At 41.3% G+C, this 17,774-nt stretch overlaps 1 protein-coding gene across 1 annotated transcript; it reads left to right on the forward strand.

Annotated features, from left to right (window-relative positions):
• Positions 1-749: 749 nt before the first annotated feature.
• On the forward strand, positions 750-17,046 carry RHOH (ras homolog family member H). The gene is made up of 2 exons (XM_075499190.1): positions 750-973; positions 15,744-17,046. The coding sequence occupies exon 2, from the start codon at positions 15,971-15,973 to the stop codon at positions 16,544-16,546; it is 576 nt and encodes a 191-aa protein (XP_075355305.1). The 5' UTR covers positions 750-973; positions 15,744-15,970; the 3' UTR covers positions 16,547-17,046.
• Positions 17,047-17,774: the final 728 nt, after the last annotated feature.

Genomic DNA, 17,774 nt, shown 5'->3' on the forward strand with positions numbered 1-17,774 from the left:
TAGACCTGGCACTTGAAATCCTGAAACTATTGTCAGAGCTTTGCTTCCAGTGTTGTGGTAGGAAAGCTGGAAGTGATGGGAGTCTGACCAGCTCAAGTTGTCTGTGCTGGGAAAGGTGGGAGTCTCCATGCCTGTGATCCCTTCTCCTGCTCAGCCTCCTTGTGCTGGTCAATCCTAACCAATGCTACTGGGGAATCCTCACTGAATTAAGACAAACCCAAGATCAAATCAGCCCAAAAGTGCCTGCCTTGGGTTTTGCACAAGGTCAACTAAACATGTAAACTCTCTTTTTTTTGAAGGCAGGGCCATATTCCAGCTTGCATAAAAATATTCCATGTCTTGTTCACGCTACTGGAATGTGAATCGCATGTAGCACTGGCGGGCTGTTGTCAACCTGCTCCTTTTCTCCTAGCACGTATAGGAGCTGCTGGGCTCCGCTGTGCCGTTAGCCGCTGTAGCAGAGAGGAGGCGGCTGTAGGAGCAGCAGACTGCAAAGAGAACGCTTTCTGCAGCCTGGAGGTTTTGCCCCCCTCCCCCATCTTCAAGGTTTTACATCTGCTCCCATAGTCACCGAAGACAGAAAGACATATACACTCATATACCAACCCACAACAAAACCCACACAGGCAGAGCTGAGGAGCTCTCACCAGGAAGCTGACTTACCCTAAACCTCTCCGCTATTTCTCGTCACACTACCTCTGGGTCTGCTGTCACTGCTGCCTCCGGATGAGCTAGACCCAGTTCGAGGGTCTGTAATTTGACCTGTATGGGCAGTGGTCTCTGGTTAGCTGTTGAGTTGGTTTTCTTTCCTCTCTCAATGATATAATTGTTCTAATCTGCTAAAATAGAAGTCTATCTGAAAAAGCCAAGAGCACAGAACGCCACTCTTCTTTTTTTCTTCCCCTATCTCGTCTAGAATAATTGACTTCCGTAACGTTTATTTCTAACAGCCGCGTTCAGCTTCCTGCATGTGGTGAGTTCTTTGCGTTTTCTTTTTTTTCTAAATGTCTTAATGTGAATTGATATTCTGAATCAAATTCAGTATCTTTAGTTTTACTTTTATTAAGTTTGTGAAATTGATTCACATAATTGGTTTTACTTTTAATACCATCTGTTAAATACTCAGTATTGTGATATCCTGTTAAACAATGGTCTAATCCTGCCCCAGGTCGTGTATTTTCTGGATTTTAATTTGTTCCAGAGTTTGTTTCCACTTCAACGTAAAAAGGCCTTGTATAAAAGTAGAAAGAGGGGTGTAATGGGCTGTGCCATGCCAGTATTTTCCACATTAACTGATGTAAGAAAAAAGAAAGAAAATGGGAATTACTCTAAAAATGGTGGGTCTGATTCTGATCCCCTTTGCTGTTCTATGAACTATGAACTCAGGAGAGAGAGGCATGTGTAAACCTGCAACACCTCAAAGGATGGCTTTCTTCCCCATTTGTGAAGTACCTCATGGTTATGAGAAAACTCTTCTGCTTCATCTTAAATGTTCCCAAGCAAATTTAGGTGAAGATTTTATCGTGAGAATTTGAGAAAGGTGAAATTTAGGTTCTTAGGACTGAAGTGAGATTCAAAGTGTTTTTAATTTGCCAACATATCTGTCACTGGCTCTGGTTCCAGTGGCTGCCTGGCTCTGCTGGGTCTAACAAGTGCCTCTGCCACCTTCTGAGATGGAAGGGCTTCGTTTGCCATCTAAATGGCTGCAGCTGTAACTCTTTGCTTTCGTCTCACCCCCATGGCTTCTTCTCCTCTGCTTTCTGAGCCAACTGTGGCATGCTTATGGTGTGGGATTCCCTTAGAGAGCAGTATGTGTGTGTGTGCATGTGTGCACATCTGTGCACACCCATTTCTAGATTCTTACAAAACCTGCATCTTACCATGCTCTAGTGGTGGTGGGATGGTCTTGTCACATTGCCAATGAGAGGCAGCTAATCTAAAAGGTGAATGAGGAGGAAGCACACAGAGGCCGGAACCATCCCTCTGACACAGGTCCCCGCAAAAAAACCTGAATGTGGCTTTAAGATTTTCTAACTTCTTTCAGCCGTGTTTCCACTTGTGGATGGGATGGGAGTGGGGCTGTGGCATCTGGAGGAGGCCCACTTTAACATGGGATTTGTCCTGAAGAAGATACTTGCAGAGGAAAAAGGTAGGATGAATGAGATTAGATAGTTGTTAGCAAGCAGATCTGTCGGCATTTTTTGGTGTCAGTACATGGCCGTCTGCTGCTGTTGTCAGAATAAGGTGCGATTGTACATTGCATTGTGCTGCTTTGTATTTCACATTTCCAAAACCCACCATTTAGAATCAGTGGATGTTTACAAATGTTCCAGTAGAAAAGACCATACATGTATACTTACTTGACTTTAGAATGGGATTTAATCTCATTTTTCAAAGACAGCTCTGAAGATGTTATCACACAAGTGAAGTCCAATTTACTAGAGAAAGTATGTACAGACTTGATGTGAATACCATGTTTGAGATTTGGGCAGGAACCGCAGGGTAGAAAAGCCCCACATGCACTTGCTTTATGTTAAATTGAGAGAGTAGGCCTTGGTGGGGCATAATGCCAAGCTTTATATTCACTAGATTTGGTGTTACAAACCAGGAAAAATAGTAGGTTTGTATTTATAGAGAATCTGTGTTTTCATAAGTAATCTGTACTTGCTATCTAAGTTCCAGAGCAAAGAATTAAAATTTTAAAAATTGACTTGATTCTCATGTGTAGCAAGACACAAATTCATAATCCATTAGCAGGGCAAAGTGGCTGTAAATTACTGTCATTTAATCCCATCTTAAGGGAATTTTACCGTGCCAAAGCAGTGTGAGATGGCCTCATGGCAGAAGAGCATCAGGCCTTGCATGATTGCCTATAATCAGAAGACAGTCCCTATAGCTCCATGCAGCACAGTAAAACCATGAAGTTGGAGCTGTACTTCCAGAAAGTTACTAAAAATACTATTCCAGCCTGGTGACCAGCTTTCTCAAGAAAATGTTTATATGTAGAAGTTTAACACATTCTGGCTCAGCTGCTCCATTGGGAGCATGAATTTGGGGATGAAATGAAAGCACTCTCCCTGCTGCATAAACCCAGCAACCGAGAGACTGATGCTGAAGACGCCATCAACTGGTAACGGCTGCCAGTGCCAGTGATATCAGGGGGGCAATCTCTTGTACAGCGAGGGGCAAGCCATATAAATCCTTAAAGATGTAAGTGGACGCTTTGCAGTATACCCAGAGCACACAGGAAATGAGCAGAAATCGCAGTAGCGGTCTTGCAGGCTGTGCCTCTGGCCTGTCTGGTAGAGCAGCAGGGCTGCACCCGCGGAAGCTCCCGAGGAGCTTTTCTTGGTGATGCTTTCTGATAACCAGCTGGGAGGACACCCAGGCTGAGAGATTAAATTCTGCTGTTTCTCCTCTTGCTTTTGCTGTGCAGATCTAGATGCATAGCAGCAGCTGTGTTAGGAGCTTTAAATGAAAAATATTTTCAATGAAAAATACCTCTTCTCTCTAAAGCAAACACCCCCGTTTTCTCTGTAAAATGTTGGTGCTGTGATTCTGTAGTTTTCATTAAGAAATGGTTGAATATTACTGTTCAAGTCATTAATTCAATTTGGCATTGACCATACAATGAAAAAGTGAAGATTTTTTTATAATGCCTTTGATTATGGTTTGAAAAGAAGTAAAAGAAGTAACTGTGAAACTTGCCTTTTTCAAAGTCTTAATGTGACATTTCGGGCATCATGCGACACAGCTTAACATCATTTCCAAATTAGGTTCTCACTTTTTGGCCAGCGGTGTGTGGTTTTATTAAATCAGCAGTTTTTAAATGTTTCCATGCTATGAGCACTACTTACAGCTGAAAAATGTCTTGGGATAATCCCAGCATACTAATTAAGAAAGGAAGTTGGCTGCAGCTGTCTCAAGCCCACTATTAAAGCATTACGGCTTTAAAATACTGGACAGGATCGCACAAATACAACAAAGTGATGTAACAACAAAATTTGGGGGCTGTAGCCTACCATTAGCTCTTCTCCACAAAACCAAATACAGCTTCATATGCGCTTAGCAGAATTTAGTTGTGCTTCAATTCTTATGTCAGTGATGAACTGGAAAACCTTCCTAATCCACCAAAAGTGTCGGTTGGCAGTGGAAGGGGAGACATTTGGAGCCAGCAAAACCTCTGTAATGCAGCAGTGAGCGTGAGCACTTGAAGTCACGAGTACAAAACCTTGGTGTATCAGGTCTAAAACGAGCAGCTGCCAAAGTAGCAGGGAGCAATAGTCCCAGCAGTCACGTTCTGCTGAAGGCTGTGCTGGAGGATCGCCGTCATTGCTGGCACAGCAGCTGGAGGATAGCTGGGAACACAGTCTGAACACTTACTGCGTGCGCGTGTTCCTCGCAGAGCGGGTACGGGAGTGTTTGCTTGTGCCTAGCCCTGCTTGTGTCTGTGCCCTGTGTTTCTTGCAGATTCTTTGGTCCTTCCCACCCTGCACAGTCACTTGCTGCTGTGTCTGCATCGTGTTTCTTTTGCACAAGGAATTGCATTTGGTCTTTGGTTACAGAAGCCAAGCAGAAGTGTAAATTCCTAAGGATGAGGGTGGTGCTGAACTTGGCATGCTTGTCTTTACCTGACAAAATGTATGAACCCTCTGGAAACCACAGGTGGATTCTGCTATGGTCTGGGGGTTTCCCCAACGGGGGACCGTGGTGATCTATCACATAGGAAAGACCAGCATGTTCCGGAAAGGGAACGAACACCTCTCCTGGCAGAAGCCAGCACGAAGGGCTGTGGTTACATACCACGCACGATGCCGCTTGTCACACACAAGTGTGAGCATGGAGTACCAGTCTCAATAACTGACACTTGCCTGGTTTGAGGTTGTACCATCTGGTGATATCTCTTTTCCTCATGAGTGACACTGAGTTGCTTTTGAAGGTTATCCTGGTTTATATCAAACTACAGATAAGACTGGCTCTCCTAATACAAAAGTGTGAGACCAAGACCCCTTCGTAGTTAGGGGTCTCTTTTGGTCATCTCCTGTGCACGTGGTCATTGAAAGAATATCACTCTAGCAAGAAAACCGTTCTTTCCTTTTGTTGATAGACATGCCAGTGGACACACAGTTTGCAACTTGCCTTTTATTCATTAAATGACTGTGCTTAAAAACTGGTAAAGTCTTTAGAGTTCAAAGTTATTGAATTAATGACATACTGAGTTATCTATTAACTTCCTCTCATCATCTGTGTGCTTGTGTTCTTCTCATTACAAAAATACATTATAAAACATCTGTCTTAAAAATCCCTCATAATTTATTTTGTTTCCATCAATTTAAATGCAGGTTTTAAAATTCATGTATCTTTCAGTGGAATTTTAATTCCGGACGCAAAGCCGTTGGATAAAATATCTCTGAGTTTGAATCAAGCCTGCCAGGATTCAAAAATAAAGCATGGGAAGTGTTCTCATAATGTTCAAACGTAGCTCTCCTAAAATAGCTCTCTTTTCATATGGGTGATCATTTTCATGCAAAATATGTAAAAATCAAGAAAATCAAGGAAAACTTTCTATGCTTCCCACTGAAAAACAGAAACTCTGCATTAAGATTTACTGTAGTGTGGGGATTTGCATGATCTTTAAACCAACTGAAAGCCAAATAGATGTCAGCTTTAAGTATCTGAAATGGCTTTTCAAAATACTGAACTGAAGAATGAGTAAGAAGGTTTTTATATATTACTTTTGGTGGTAAAGAGTAGAGGCTTTTCTCCTCTTAACCTATTCCATATGACCCAGTGCTGTCTGCAGTATTATATGTTTTATATAAAAGTGACAAGAGATTAAGGTTATACTGGAATCGGAGCAAAGTGAAGGAAAACAGGCCTTGAAATAAATGTTCTGCTCTGGCGTACGGTTGGTGTAAGATATAAATCAATGTAAAAACTGAGCTACCAGGTATAACTTGTGCTAATTCCAGAAAAAAAAGAAGAAATCTTGAAAGCATATTCATTTGAAATGGGGCACTAATCATAACCAAGCATAGGACATAGGCAATTCCATATAGGCAAGTAGGCATGCCCATTTATTTTGTTTAATTTAATTTACTATAATTAAGGAATCCTAGGGAGGCTACATAGTGAGAAAAAATATTTTCCTACGTGTCCTGTAAATACACATTAACTCTTATTTTATCCTTGTGCTGGGTACAGTGCGTTAAGACGTTTGGATGAGGTGCTTAGGGACATAGTATAGTGGTGGTCTTGGTAGTGTTAGGTTTACGGTTGGACTCGATGATCTTAAAGGTCTTTTCCAACCTATACGATTCTGTGATTCTGTGATTCTGTAATACTGAGTTGTGGGATAGATTGTGGAAGGCAACTCCTTTTTTAGTTTATAACACAAATTAAAAGGACAAAGACCTTAAATCGTCAACTGCAGGAAAAGTTATGGTAATTGTATGTTTTGTATTGCACCTTCTACTTGCAAAGTGATTGAAATTATTTCCAAGCAAGCCCTCCAAATTTTTAACATTTTAACGTACATGTGTGCACACACAAAGTTTAAGAATGAACTTAAAAAGATGGCAGTTTCCCTCTGGCTGAAATCTAAACTATGATTTTAAACAGCCTAATATATACAGAGACAAGAAAAAGCTTTTTGTTGCTGGCAATACTAAGGGGAAAAGCTAAAATTGTCAGCCAGTTTCTCAGTGTAATAAAATAAATAACCACCCAAATTATTGCTGCTTACTTTACTAGCTTTGCTCATTAACTCGAGTTTAACATTCATCACAGCAAAACTGAACAGTGACAAGCAGTAAATACGCTTCTTCCCAAATAATAAAAAATCAGTATGTTTTAGCAAGAAGTCATTATTCTGAATTGTTTGATCCACAGAAGCATCATTATTTGCTGCTCAAAACACCTATACATTCATCACATTTTATTCTTATCACAAAATATGCAAAAATAATCTTCCATCAAAAATTGGATAATTCTGTTCTAACTAATATTTTCCTCCTCCATCTTTACCTCCCACTGAAATCAAACTTTTGCAAACACATAACTTAATGAACATGGAGAACCTCCTTCTCCTCACCCTGATGTTAGGGGGAGAAGATCTGGGCTTGAGAGTCTCCTTGTTTTGTGGTAGGCCTTTATAACACCAGAGCAAAGTTAAACCTGAATAGGCCTCTGAAAGTAACCTTGGAGATCTTGCAAGGGATCTGTGGAGGGCAGCGGAGAAATGGTAGGACAATTTTTTTAAGACTTCTTAACATTGGGGAGGATGTTAGATCACCTGCATCGTTCCTATATTAGCTGTACTGTTAATATTGATTACTTGTTAGGGTTTAAGGGACCCAGTCAAGAAGATCACATACTGTGCAAACCAGGGAGAGGAGTGCAGTCCTACCCCACGCTAGAGCCGAAACACCCTGCAGTCAGCCCTCTCCACTACAGTGGGCTCGACGCAGGCTCCAAAACAGAGGAAGCCCTTTTGCCAGTAAATGCAAGTGTGTATGTGGAGTTGCCAGGTTGTTAGTTTTAACATTTTACCAAGTTACACATCTGTGTGATTTAATATAAATCCATGCATCTCCTTAAAAACAAATCATTGTAGCATATTGTACAGATGTGCCTAAAAAATGTAACGGCCGCATACGGAGTAGAAATGTAATTGTTTACAATGTGTGACTATGTAATTCCTGTGTGTGTGTAAGACTCTATTATCTGTCAGTTATATACCTATGTTACTGGAAATCCAGATTTAGCACAGCGGCCATTTCTGCTCATGTGTATACAAATACACATGTGTACCTATATGTAGAAAGAAAGTAATTCAAAGACCATGGTCATTTCAATAATGCATCCATTCTTTGGTGCAAAATATGTATGCAGGTTTTCAAATGATGGTAAGATATCTTACACTGAATATGCATCTGTTTTGTATACCAATCTGTAGCAAAGTCTTCTGCAAATGTATCAGTGTATGTATATATCAGTGTATATATATAGTATCAGTGTATGTGTATATATAGTACCAGTGTATGTATATATACATGTCTATATATGTATATAGACATACAAACGTATGTACATATGGATGTCATATTTTTTGTACAGGATGTATAGATTCATTATTGCAATAGTTATGTTTTGAAATGTACACTGATTTATTTTTGATGTTTGTGTGTGTGTGTGTGTATATATATATATATATATATATGCATATACACTTCTATGCATCCAGGCTAGCAAATAATGTATAATTCTGCAAGAAATTATAAATGCTTATTTAAAACTAACAAATATTAGTTGTGTATGAAAGGGAAATAGATACTTCATGATGATTAAGCCCGTATCTGCAGATGGTCAAAAAATCCCCAAACAGAAACAGGGAAAGGGCTAGTCTTTCTGGAAAGAGAACACAATCATTGTTGGAGGTTGCAAATAAAAGAGGACTTCACATTTTGTAGGCAAAAAAAATTTGAGGAGATTTTGAAGAGTTAAACCTGTAAAAAAAATCTACAAAAATATGTTGTAAGTGCCTTTTTGATTCGTCTTAAACTTCAAGAAAGGTGAACTATGTTAAAAGAGGATGTGGCATGAAAAATTTGAAGTGGTTTGGGGCCCAAAGTTGCAAACATTTCCACATGTGAATAATTCTACACACACAGTAGTCTCATTGAAGTCAATTACTTCAATATCATGCATTTTATAGTATCAGTCCTTCAGTTTGGCTCCAATGCAGTTAGACTTGGGTGGAAATTTACTTTTGAACTGGGAGTCCATTCTGATAGACAGAGTGACTTTTCATAGGTACATGTGATAGTGTTATAGTCAGCACGTAGCGCTTTATCCATGTTCATCTGCAAGCGTATCTGTATCCCCATCTGGACCCAAAAGTAGTTCTATGTCAGTGGTGAACATATATATACATATATATATGTATGTGTGTGTGTACAGAAACAGAGACTATGAGGGAACGCAGACGGACAGATGGTTGGCGAACTTCTGTGCTCGAACATACATGTGTGACATTTGCACACCAGCTGCTCCATGTATGGCTGTATCTGCAGTGAGACTTAAGAAGAATTTCTTCTCTGTTTAAGAGCAGAGAAGAAAAATTATCACAGGGAAGGGTGGGAAAGGAAGGTGACATACCCAGTATCTTGCAGAAGGGAAACGCTCGGTAAGCGCAAGGGCATGTGCCGCGCTTCGGGCACGGCATGCCACTCCATTTCTTCTGACTTTGGAGGATATTGGATCAGACTGAGAACAGCACATGAGCTGGTCCTCTGTGAAGGGGTTACTTTCCTACACTCAATTTACCCAGATTTTAATTTGGAGAGGATGCAATGTTTATACTGAAAATGGGTCACTTTTGAAAATGCCCTATAGTGCCATGAATACCACAGAGTCCATAATTTACAATGTCATGCCATAAACATGTGGAGAAAAATGACTTCAGACTCATGGCTTGAATTTTGAAGTGGGTACTTAGCACTGCCAGATCTCATTGACTTCTACTGAATTTAGGATCTCGGATCAATACATGAGAGTCTTACAGACTTTTTGTTAATTTTTGGAGTGGTTCTAATAATTTGTTTAGTTTGTAAGTAGCTGAATCAAGGTGTGATTAGTCACAGCTAAAGGGTTCTCGAAGATAAAATAAATATTTCTTTTGTCTAACTGGGTAATTAAAATGAGAGTTAAATAGTTTTTCTCAGTGACTGTAGTAAATTGAATAGATCTTTAGACACATCATTATCCATTGCTTATATATATTCATTATAGATACTATTACTAAAGTAATGAACTAGCAATTTTTAATTTATCTAATTATACAGCTTTATATGTATGTGCAGTGTGGAAGCATGTGTGTAAATATGTACATTTTCTTATTTGGAAAGCTTTCATCCCTTTACTAGGACTTAACGTCTAATTTAATCTTCTAAACAACATTGGTCTGTATTTGTCATTATTTTATAGCAAGATTCCCCAGCCTCAATATGAGGGCATTTCCTTTAAATCTGATGACTTGAGTTCCCTTGCTAATAATAAAGTTGGCAAGATGACTGAATATTTGATTATAAATCCTTTTCTTCAGTTTCAGTTGTTAAAATTGCCAAAGAAAGAAACTGAGGTTTAAATTTTCAGTTGTTGTCTTGATCCAGAAGTGATTTTTTCCAAAGGCTCCTAAGAAAGTGGTTGTCCATTTTCTTTAAATTTCATAAATTAGAAATAAAAAAAAAAATTAGTTTTGTATTTTTTCAAACCAAAGCACTGAAATTTGAAAACAGGAACAGGATTTCAGTTTTGTGAATAAGGGAGTAAAAGAAAAATTTCTAAGTTGTTATGTCTGCAATTTTTTTTAATGCTGGGAGAAGGTTGTTTTTGAGATGGCAAGACATCCTGGCTTTGAAAATATGGGTTCATTGTATGTTGCTTGCTCTTCTAACTTTAAGAACCCATTGCAGGTATGATTGTACTTAAGGATAAAATGTCTATATAAAAGCTCTCATCCAAGCTTCTAGGCATCCTCTCAATTCTTTAAAATATAAAAACACATTGAGAGGTAGCCTGGCAAGCAATCTGTCAGTATCATAAACATACCAGACAGCTGAAGCAGTCTGCCAATGGAATAACCTGCCATCTTGCTCTTGGGCCAGAGAATGAAGATGGCCCCTGTGGTAGGCTCCTTGGAAAGTGAATGAGTTAAACGCAGATTCTTTGGTGGAGTGGTTTTGGGAGAAGATGCAGCACCTTGCAAAGGTCTGGGCTGTGAGCCAGTTGTCCTTCATGGCAGCGGTACCACCACTGAATGCCACTATGGACTGAAACGCTGACACTGCCAGCATCTGGGGCGCTGTCTGAGGCGGAGGGAGGCTGTTTCCTAGACTGGCAAGACCAGGGCCACTTAGCGCTATAGATCAAAATCATCTTAAAGTGCGTTTACGAACCAGGAGGCGCCTAACACCAATGTCAGAGCACCAGCTTAATGAATGCATGACAGGAAACTTTGCAGCACGGGGCCATTTGCTTGCAGACCAGCTGCAGTCTCCAGGCGGCCTACAGCTGGTGTACTAGTTTTCAGTAGCCCTGTGCTGTAGCAGCAAAGGCCTGTGCAGCAGTCTGGGGGTTTGTATCTGAATGGAGGAAGTACAACTCACCCACAGAGTTGAAAACAAGGTAGCATGACCTTGGCAACCTGGTGACCTAGCTGAGCATCCAGACTGAATCCACAGCGGCTGCGGCGTCTCTGTCACGGGGGCCAGTCATCTCCCTGCTGCACCTTCTGCGTGCTGCCCCTAAGCAGGCAATGGCATCTCTGCCCTGTCTTGATTTCCTGTCAGCCCTCCTCCTCCTCCCTCTCCTTCTGCTCGCAGGAGCTGTTCTCAGGCCCCGACTGCCGTGCAGCACCCACTGCACCCACGGAGGCGAAGGTGTAAAGCTGCGCGCTGTTCTGGTCAGTAAGGGTAGTCTCCATGTCTCCTTCCTCTCCTCAAGAGCCTCTACTAAGAGATGCAAGGACAGTTTTTGTGTATATCTGCAGTGCAGTTAGAAGGAGCAGTGATTATAATCAACACGATAAAGAAGAACTGTCGACACTGTTTTGCAGACCCCACCTCTGCATGAGGTGGGACTTATAGGAGTAATGTGGGCAGGCAAAGACAATGTGTGCATTCAAGCATCGCACAGCAAATGAAAGTCTCTCCAGTGGTTTTCAACTTTTTAAATTAGTATAAATATTTTTATTTCCTTGCAACAACAGTTGTCTTCAAGAGCTAGTGTACACAGTGCTCAAACTGAAAAATTAGCCTGCTCTTATCCTCATATCAACAGGAACTGCGCTGAGATGTAATTGTGGTAGGGACCGGATAATGGCAATAATAGTGTGTTAATTGCTTTAACTCTCTGAAGCTTTTTGTGACTGCCTGATCTAAAAAGCCTGTTGTCTTGCCTGCGTGGTTTGTTTACGTATGAGCTAATTCCTTCCAAATCCCAGCCTACCCGAGGGTGCACGATCAATATCCAGGATAGGTTTTGAAATTAGGAGTTCCTGACTCTTTTTATTTTCCCCTATGATAAGACACTGTCCATCTCCTGCAGATGTTTAGCCATAGTGAGCCATGCTCACAACGATCTTATAGTAGATGCCAGAGGCATTCCTGGCATAAATGAAAATCCCATTTGGTTCAGTTGATAAACTTACCCCTTCTGACACACACAGTCCTGCTTTCCTTTGTTGGTAGAATTGTTTCAACAAATTAGTTTTGTTGAAAAAAACAAATTAGATTAGTTTTTCATGGGATTGAATCCTCCACCTGCAAAGAGCTTGGTGCTGTTGTGCTCCTCTTCCCATCCCATCGCGTTACAGGTCGATAACACCGCTCACCCTCTCCATATCATATTCATTTGTGATCAAGTGCGAGGCATTTACTTGCATGAGATTGCTGAGGTGCAGGACGGGCAGTGCCCGGAGAGCGGCTGTTTTACGGCTTATTGTGCTCATTTTGTCAGTGAAGTCCAAGGGCTCTGTAACCACACACCAGTGCCAAGACTCTGTATTCCAAAGACAGAAGGAACAAAAATAGGAAAGCAAAGAAAATAACTGTTGCATTAGTTACATAGACAATATGATACAGTTGAAAAAACAGTCCTCTATCTAAAACTGTGCAAGAATTTTCTTTGAAGTTAATCCCAAAGTTTATTAAAGGTCACTATTCAGAATGACTGCATCAGAATTAGACATCTATTCTTATACTTAATAGTACTATAAAAGCTCTCACCTAATTATTCAAATAAATTTTTCTCTTGTTACGCGTGATGAAAGCACAAACCAAAGTAATGTAAAAGAAGATACAGGTTTATATCTGGAATTTCAGATCCAAAATGGACGTGATAAAGTTAGTAAAATTTAGAAAACCACATTGTTGGGGGAAAAAAAAAATCCGTCAGCAGCTTAGGCTCAGCTACCTGTGATCAGAAGATTTTGTGCAGTCTTTTAATGGCTGTAGCATGCTGTACTGTCAGACCAAGACCATAGTATATCATATGAGAGAAAGGAACCAAAGCTTTTGCAAATATTCACACAACTGGTTGTATACTGATGTGTAGAATTGCCCAGTACTGGCCTGTCCTTTAAAGGACATTGTTTTCTGTTGACATTTAATCTAAAGAGTTTTCCATTAATTGAGGTGAACTTGCGTAATTAGTTTAATACACTAATACTGCTCTTACCCTGAGGCTGTGTCAAGGACAGGCTATGTGCATAATTAAAAATATATCTTCAGTATGCACATATGTAGTCCTAACTATATATGGAGGCACATGAACTCCAAATGGCTGTGAACAAAAGCAAGATCAGGACCACTGATGGCAGTCTGTCCACAGGACCAGAATATGGACCTTGTTATAGATACTGTTCATTTTTATTCATCAATGGATTGTAGAACAATATCATTTGCTTTGAAAACAATTCCGCACTGTCGTGGTGGAATATTTCAGCTTTTGTTATTGTGTGTGTCGACTAGCCATATTCACTAGGCCTTAAGATCTTTTTTAGTCTTTAATAATTTACATACTTTCTTTCAAAATAGCCAACGTAATCAGACCTGGTAATCAACAAGCTGAATAGCAGAACAATCCTTTTATCGGTCTTTCTCTTTTCTGGCATTTATGAAATAGCAAAAGTCATGCTTCAGACATCCTTATTTTCCCCAACATTCAAATACACAGAAAATAATGAGCCTGAAGGCATTAGGGACTACTTGTGCCAAATAAATGTTTGTTCTGAAAAGGAGACTCGGTACATGCTAACTTTCTCCTGGGAGCACGCAGTTTTGTCTGAATCATACACTACCGGCTTGTGGTGAATTGTGGTGTTTTAAAACTGTACTGCTGACACAATTTTGAAGTAGAACACCCTGAAGGAAAGATGATAATGCATTTAAGTAATTGGGCTGTCTATCCTGCATATACTTTTCCAATTTTTCATAGGTGTATTTTGTTTATTCTCTTGAGAGCTTGTTTGGGGAATGGAGAAGGTGAGGCAGTGGAGTTAGACCTACCGAACCTTTAAAAGCAAATTTCCGGCTGCTGCCAACAAAACTTAAATTGACAGAGCAGCTTGTTTCCCGGAACCCAAGGAATGCCGTGAAGCGGCCTTGGCCTTGGCCTCCATCCCACTTCCTAGAAACGAGCCGAGGTGGCGAGAGCACGGTCGCGCTGGCAGACCAGGAAGCGCCGTCTGTTGCAACGACTCCTCTAGATACCCGTAACTCAAGTACGCACGAGGACTGCCCCGCAGGCTTGGCGCCGCCTCTATAAAACAACGTGCTCCGGCCAAGCCAAGCCGTTGACACATCTTCTTTCGGCTGGTGCGTCGGGTGGGAGAGATGCAGGTGTGCTGGCAGCACGAGAGGAGGTAGGGCACTGCCTCGCTGCAAAATGAAAGCAGGGGAGTTGCCAGTAGCAGCCGTCAGTGCCTGTAAAATGTTCTTTCTAAGCTCATCTAGTGCTCTTCTCTTCTTTTCCTTTGTTTTTCCCCTTTGTGGAGTAAGCCAAAGCTTTGAGCGTACTAGAAATTGCGAGGTGGGGTGGTGGTGGTAGGGGGGGCTAGGGTAACGACATTGGAGAGCGTTACAGTAACGTAGAGTATATGCTTTTTGTGGCCATCATTCATTTCTGTGCAAATAACCTTAAGCTGTGACTTCTCTCTTCATACATGAAGGAGACAGAAATATATTATTTGTGTAACATACACAGGACATTTTGAAATTATGCAGTGATACTTTTTATAATTACTTTTGTTGAGCAGAACTAATTTGCCTTCAGTTTTGCAGTTAGTGATTTTCACAGCATCTTGTGTGTCGCCCTGTGTGAGCAATGAATCTTGCATACAGCTAGCGGGGAAGAGGCAAACGCTTTCAAAATAGGAAAATTTGACTGAATGCTGGCAGGAGCTCAAAAGCAATTACACACTCTGAAGAGTTCAGTTTTACAACAGAGTAAATGTCAGGGCAGCTGTATCCCCTTCAAACGAAATTGTTTGACTGGGGCAAGCACTGGTGGTGTGGCTTTCTTTGGCTTGTGCTTCTTGCTTGCTGAAAGTGATTTGTAAGAAAAAAATTGAACTTTTTTGTATTTTTGCTGTGAATCCTTCATTGCTTTTAAAAACCGTTGAAGTTCACGTCGCTCAAGATTCACACCTGAAGTCTTTGCTTCCTCATTGTCACAAGTGGCTTTTGTTACTGTTCATTGTAGGATTGCTTAAATAGTCAAACCAGTTAGTGGAGGGCTTTTTTTCTCTTGACGACCTCTAGAGAGCATGGGTACTATTTCAAGGGAATTGGAACTGATCGGTTAAGAGGGATTCAGGATTTTGGCAGTCTTGGTGAAAGTCAGAGGTAGGAAATGTCCCACTAAAAGCAGGTTAACAGCAGTTATACCAAAGTTAAATTGATTTGATTAGGTTTTTAGACAATTGGAGGGAAAAAATAGTTGGTGTCAGTGGAGAATGGCAGAAGTGTTAGGACTGTTAGCCCCCATGGAGCAGCAGGAAGGTTATTTACGTGAATGGCTGCTACACACAGCTGGCTGGGAGGGAATGGCAAGGTTCAGCATCCTCGATGTGGGGTACTCACCATGGCTGTCCGAAGACATGTCCAGGTGGCTTTATCTTGATGAAGAATGGTCTGTTCTCTGTGGGTTATAAATGTTATATTTCATTTTTACTCTTCCAGAAACATCATTTGACTCACTGAAGAATTAAAACCAACAGCACCACAGAGCCGTGTGGAAGAAAAGGGGATTTTAGACTCAAGTGATACAATCAAGCCTTAAGAATTAAAGAGATCTGAATGGTTTCTCACCAAATGGAAGTTATCTAGAGAGTGCCCAAGACCACTGCATCTCTCCATCCCCCTCCTGCTCTGCTGAGACGGTGGTCTTGGCCCTGGACGTTAATAAAATGCTGGATTCAGTCAAGTGTGTCCTGGTGGGAGACTCTGCGGTGGGGAAAACATCTCTCTTGGTACGTTTCACCTCTGAGACTTTTCCAGATGACTATAGACCCACCGTATATGAAAATACCGGAGTGGACGTCTTCATGGATGGTGTACAGATTAGCCTAGGTCTTTGGGACACGTCTGGCAGCGATGCCTTCAAAAGCATTCGCCCCCTCTCATACCAACAGGCAGATGTGGTATTAATGTGCTACTCGGTGGCAAACCACAATTCCTTTCTGAACCTGAGGAACAAATGGATCGGTGAGATCCGCAGCCATTTGCCCCGCATCCCCGTTTTGGTAGTGGCTACTCAGACTGACCAGCGCGACACGGGGCCCTACCGTTCGTCTTGCATCAGCCCGATAGACGGGAAACGGCTCGCCCAGGACGTGCGAGCCAAAGGCTATTTGGAGTGCTCTGCCCTCAACAACCGAGGGGTGCAGCAGGTGTTTGAGTACGCCGTGCGGACAGCAGTCAATCAAGCCAAAAGGCAGAACAGGAGGAAACTCTTCTCCATTAATGAATGCAAGATCTTTTGAGGACTGTCAGCAGTGGTTTTGCCCGCGTTCGTTCTTTCTGTCTTTGCGCAAAGATACTGCAGCAGAGAGAATGAGAGGTTAATCAAAGGAGGACTCCTGGCAGGACCACAGTGCAGGTGCTCCTAGTGAGACAGATGTGCATCCTATCTGATCGGCTCCCCCCCAACACACATGGGTGCTGTCTGGAGAAACGAAAGGTGCAGGTTCATGCCCTTATTCACAAGCCTGTCTTTGGACTTTGCTAGCCTGGACTGGAGCGGGCCTAGCCTGGAGATGTGCACATAATAGCTGTGCTGATTTTGTTGTTGTTGTTGATGTTCCTCAGTTGTTGGTTTGTCTGCATTTATTTAATGACAAACTTCTGCCTGGATCAACCCCCACCTCTTGACATGTCTGTCCATGTGGAGATTTTTTTTTACTTTAAAAACTTTGTGTATAAAATGTGACCACTGTGTATTCTATTTAAAAGACTCTTGTATATGTTGTTGTAAAATCCTGACAGTTTGTTTTCGTATTTTGGAAGTTCTTCCTCTAGCTAACCGCAGAAGCGAATAGTCCTATCCATATAATAAATGGCCTGCAGGCAAGCCTAGCACTTCTTAGACATGCCTGAGTCACTGCATAACAGTAATCAAATCCAGTACGTCCAGCATAGGAGTGATCAAAACTTAGTGACATTTGACAGCTGTCCTGTGGCTTTGTGAGATTTGTTATCTTAGTCTTGTTCCTCAGCAATATGGTCAAAGACGGGATGAACCAGGAGGAAACTAACCTGATTCTTCCTAGACCTCACCTAGTTACAACCCCAGAAAGGCTGGCTTGCAGTCAGGGCTGGTTTAGACATAGGGTTGTCTAAACATCATCTAACATTAAACATCTAACATCACCTCTGTTGTCCCTGCCATAATTCTGGAGGCAAAAGATTTCAGTCCCCAGGGACGAAAGGTATTTTTTCATGAGCACTAAAATTCTCAAAGTATTTTTAGTACACTTCTTTTCTAAACAGTGGTTTTAGTGAAACCAGTCACCTACTATATTAAAAAAGTAAGTACATGGCAATGTTGAATGTGCATGTTTAGAATGGCTAAATAACTTTTTTTTTGAGTTTGCATACTAAGTATAACTGCCTGGGTTGTATCAAAATAAGACTGAAACAGGCTTTCCATCCTGGGGAGCCTGACAAGTCTAAGAGTCAAATCTTGATCTATCTACCTAGGCCAAGCTACCC

The sequence above is a fragment of the Mycteria americana genome, chromosome 4, assembly GCF_035582795.1.
Source record: "Mycteria americana isolate JAX WOST 10 ecotype Jacksonville Zoo and Gardens chromosome 4, USCA_MyAme_1.0, whole genome shotgun sequence".
Lineage (NCBI taxonomy): Eukaryota > Metazoa > Chordata > Aves > Ciconiiformes > Ciconiidae > Mycteria > Mycteria americana.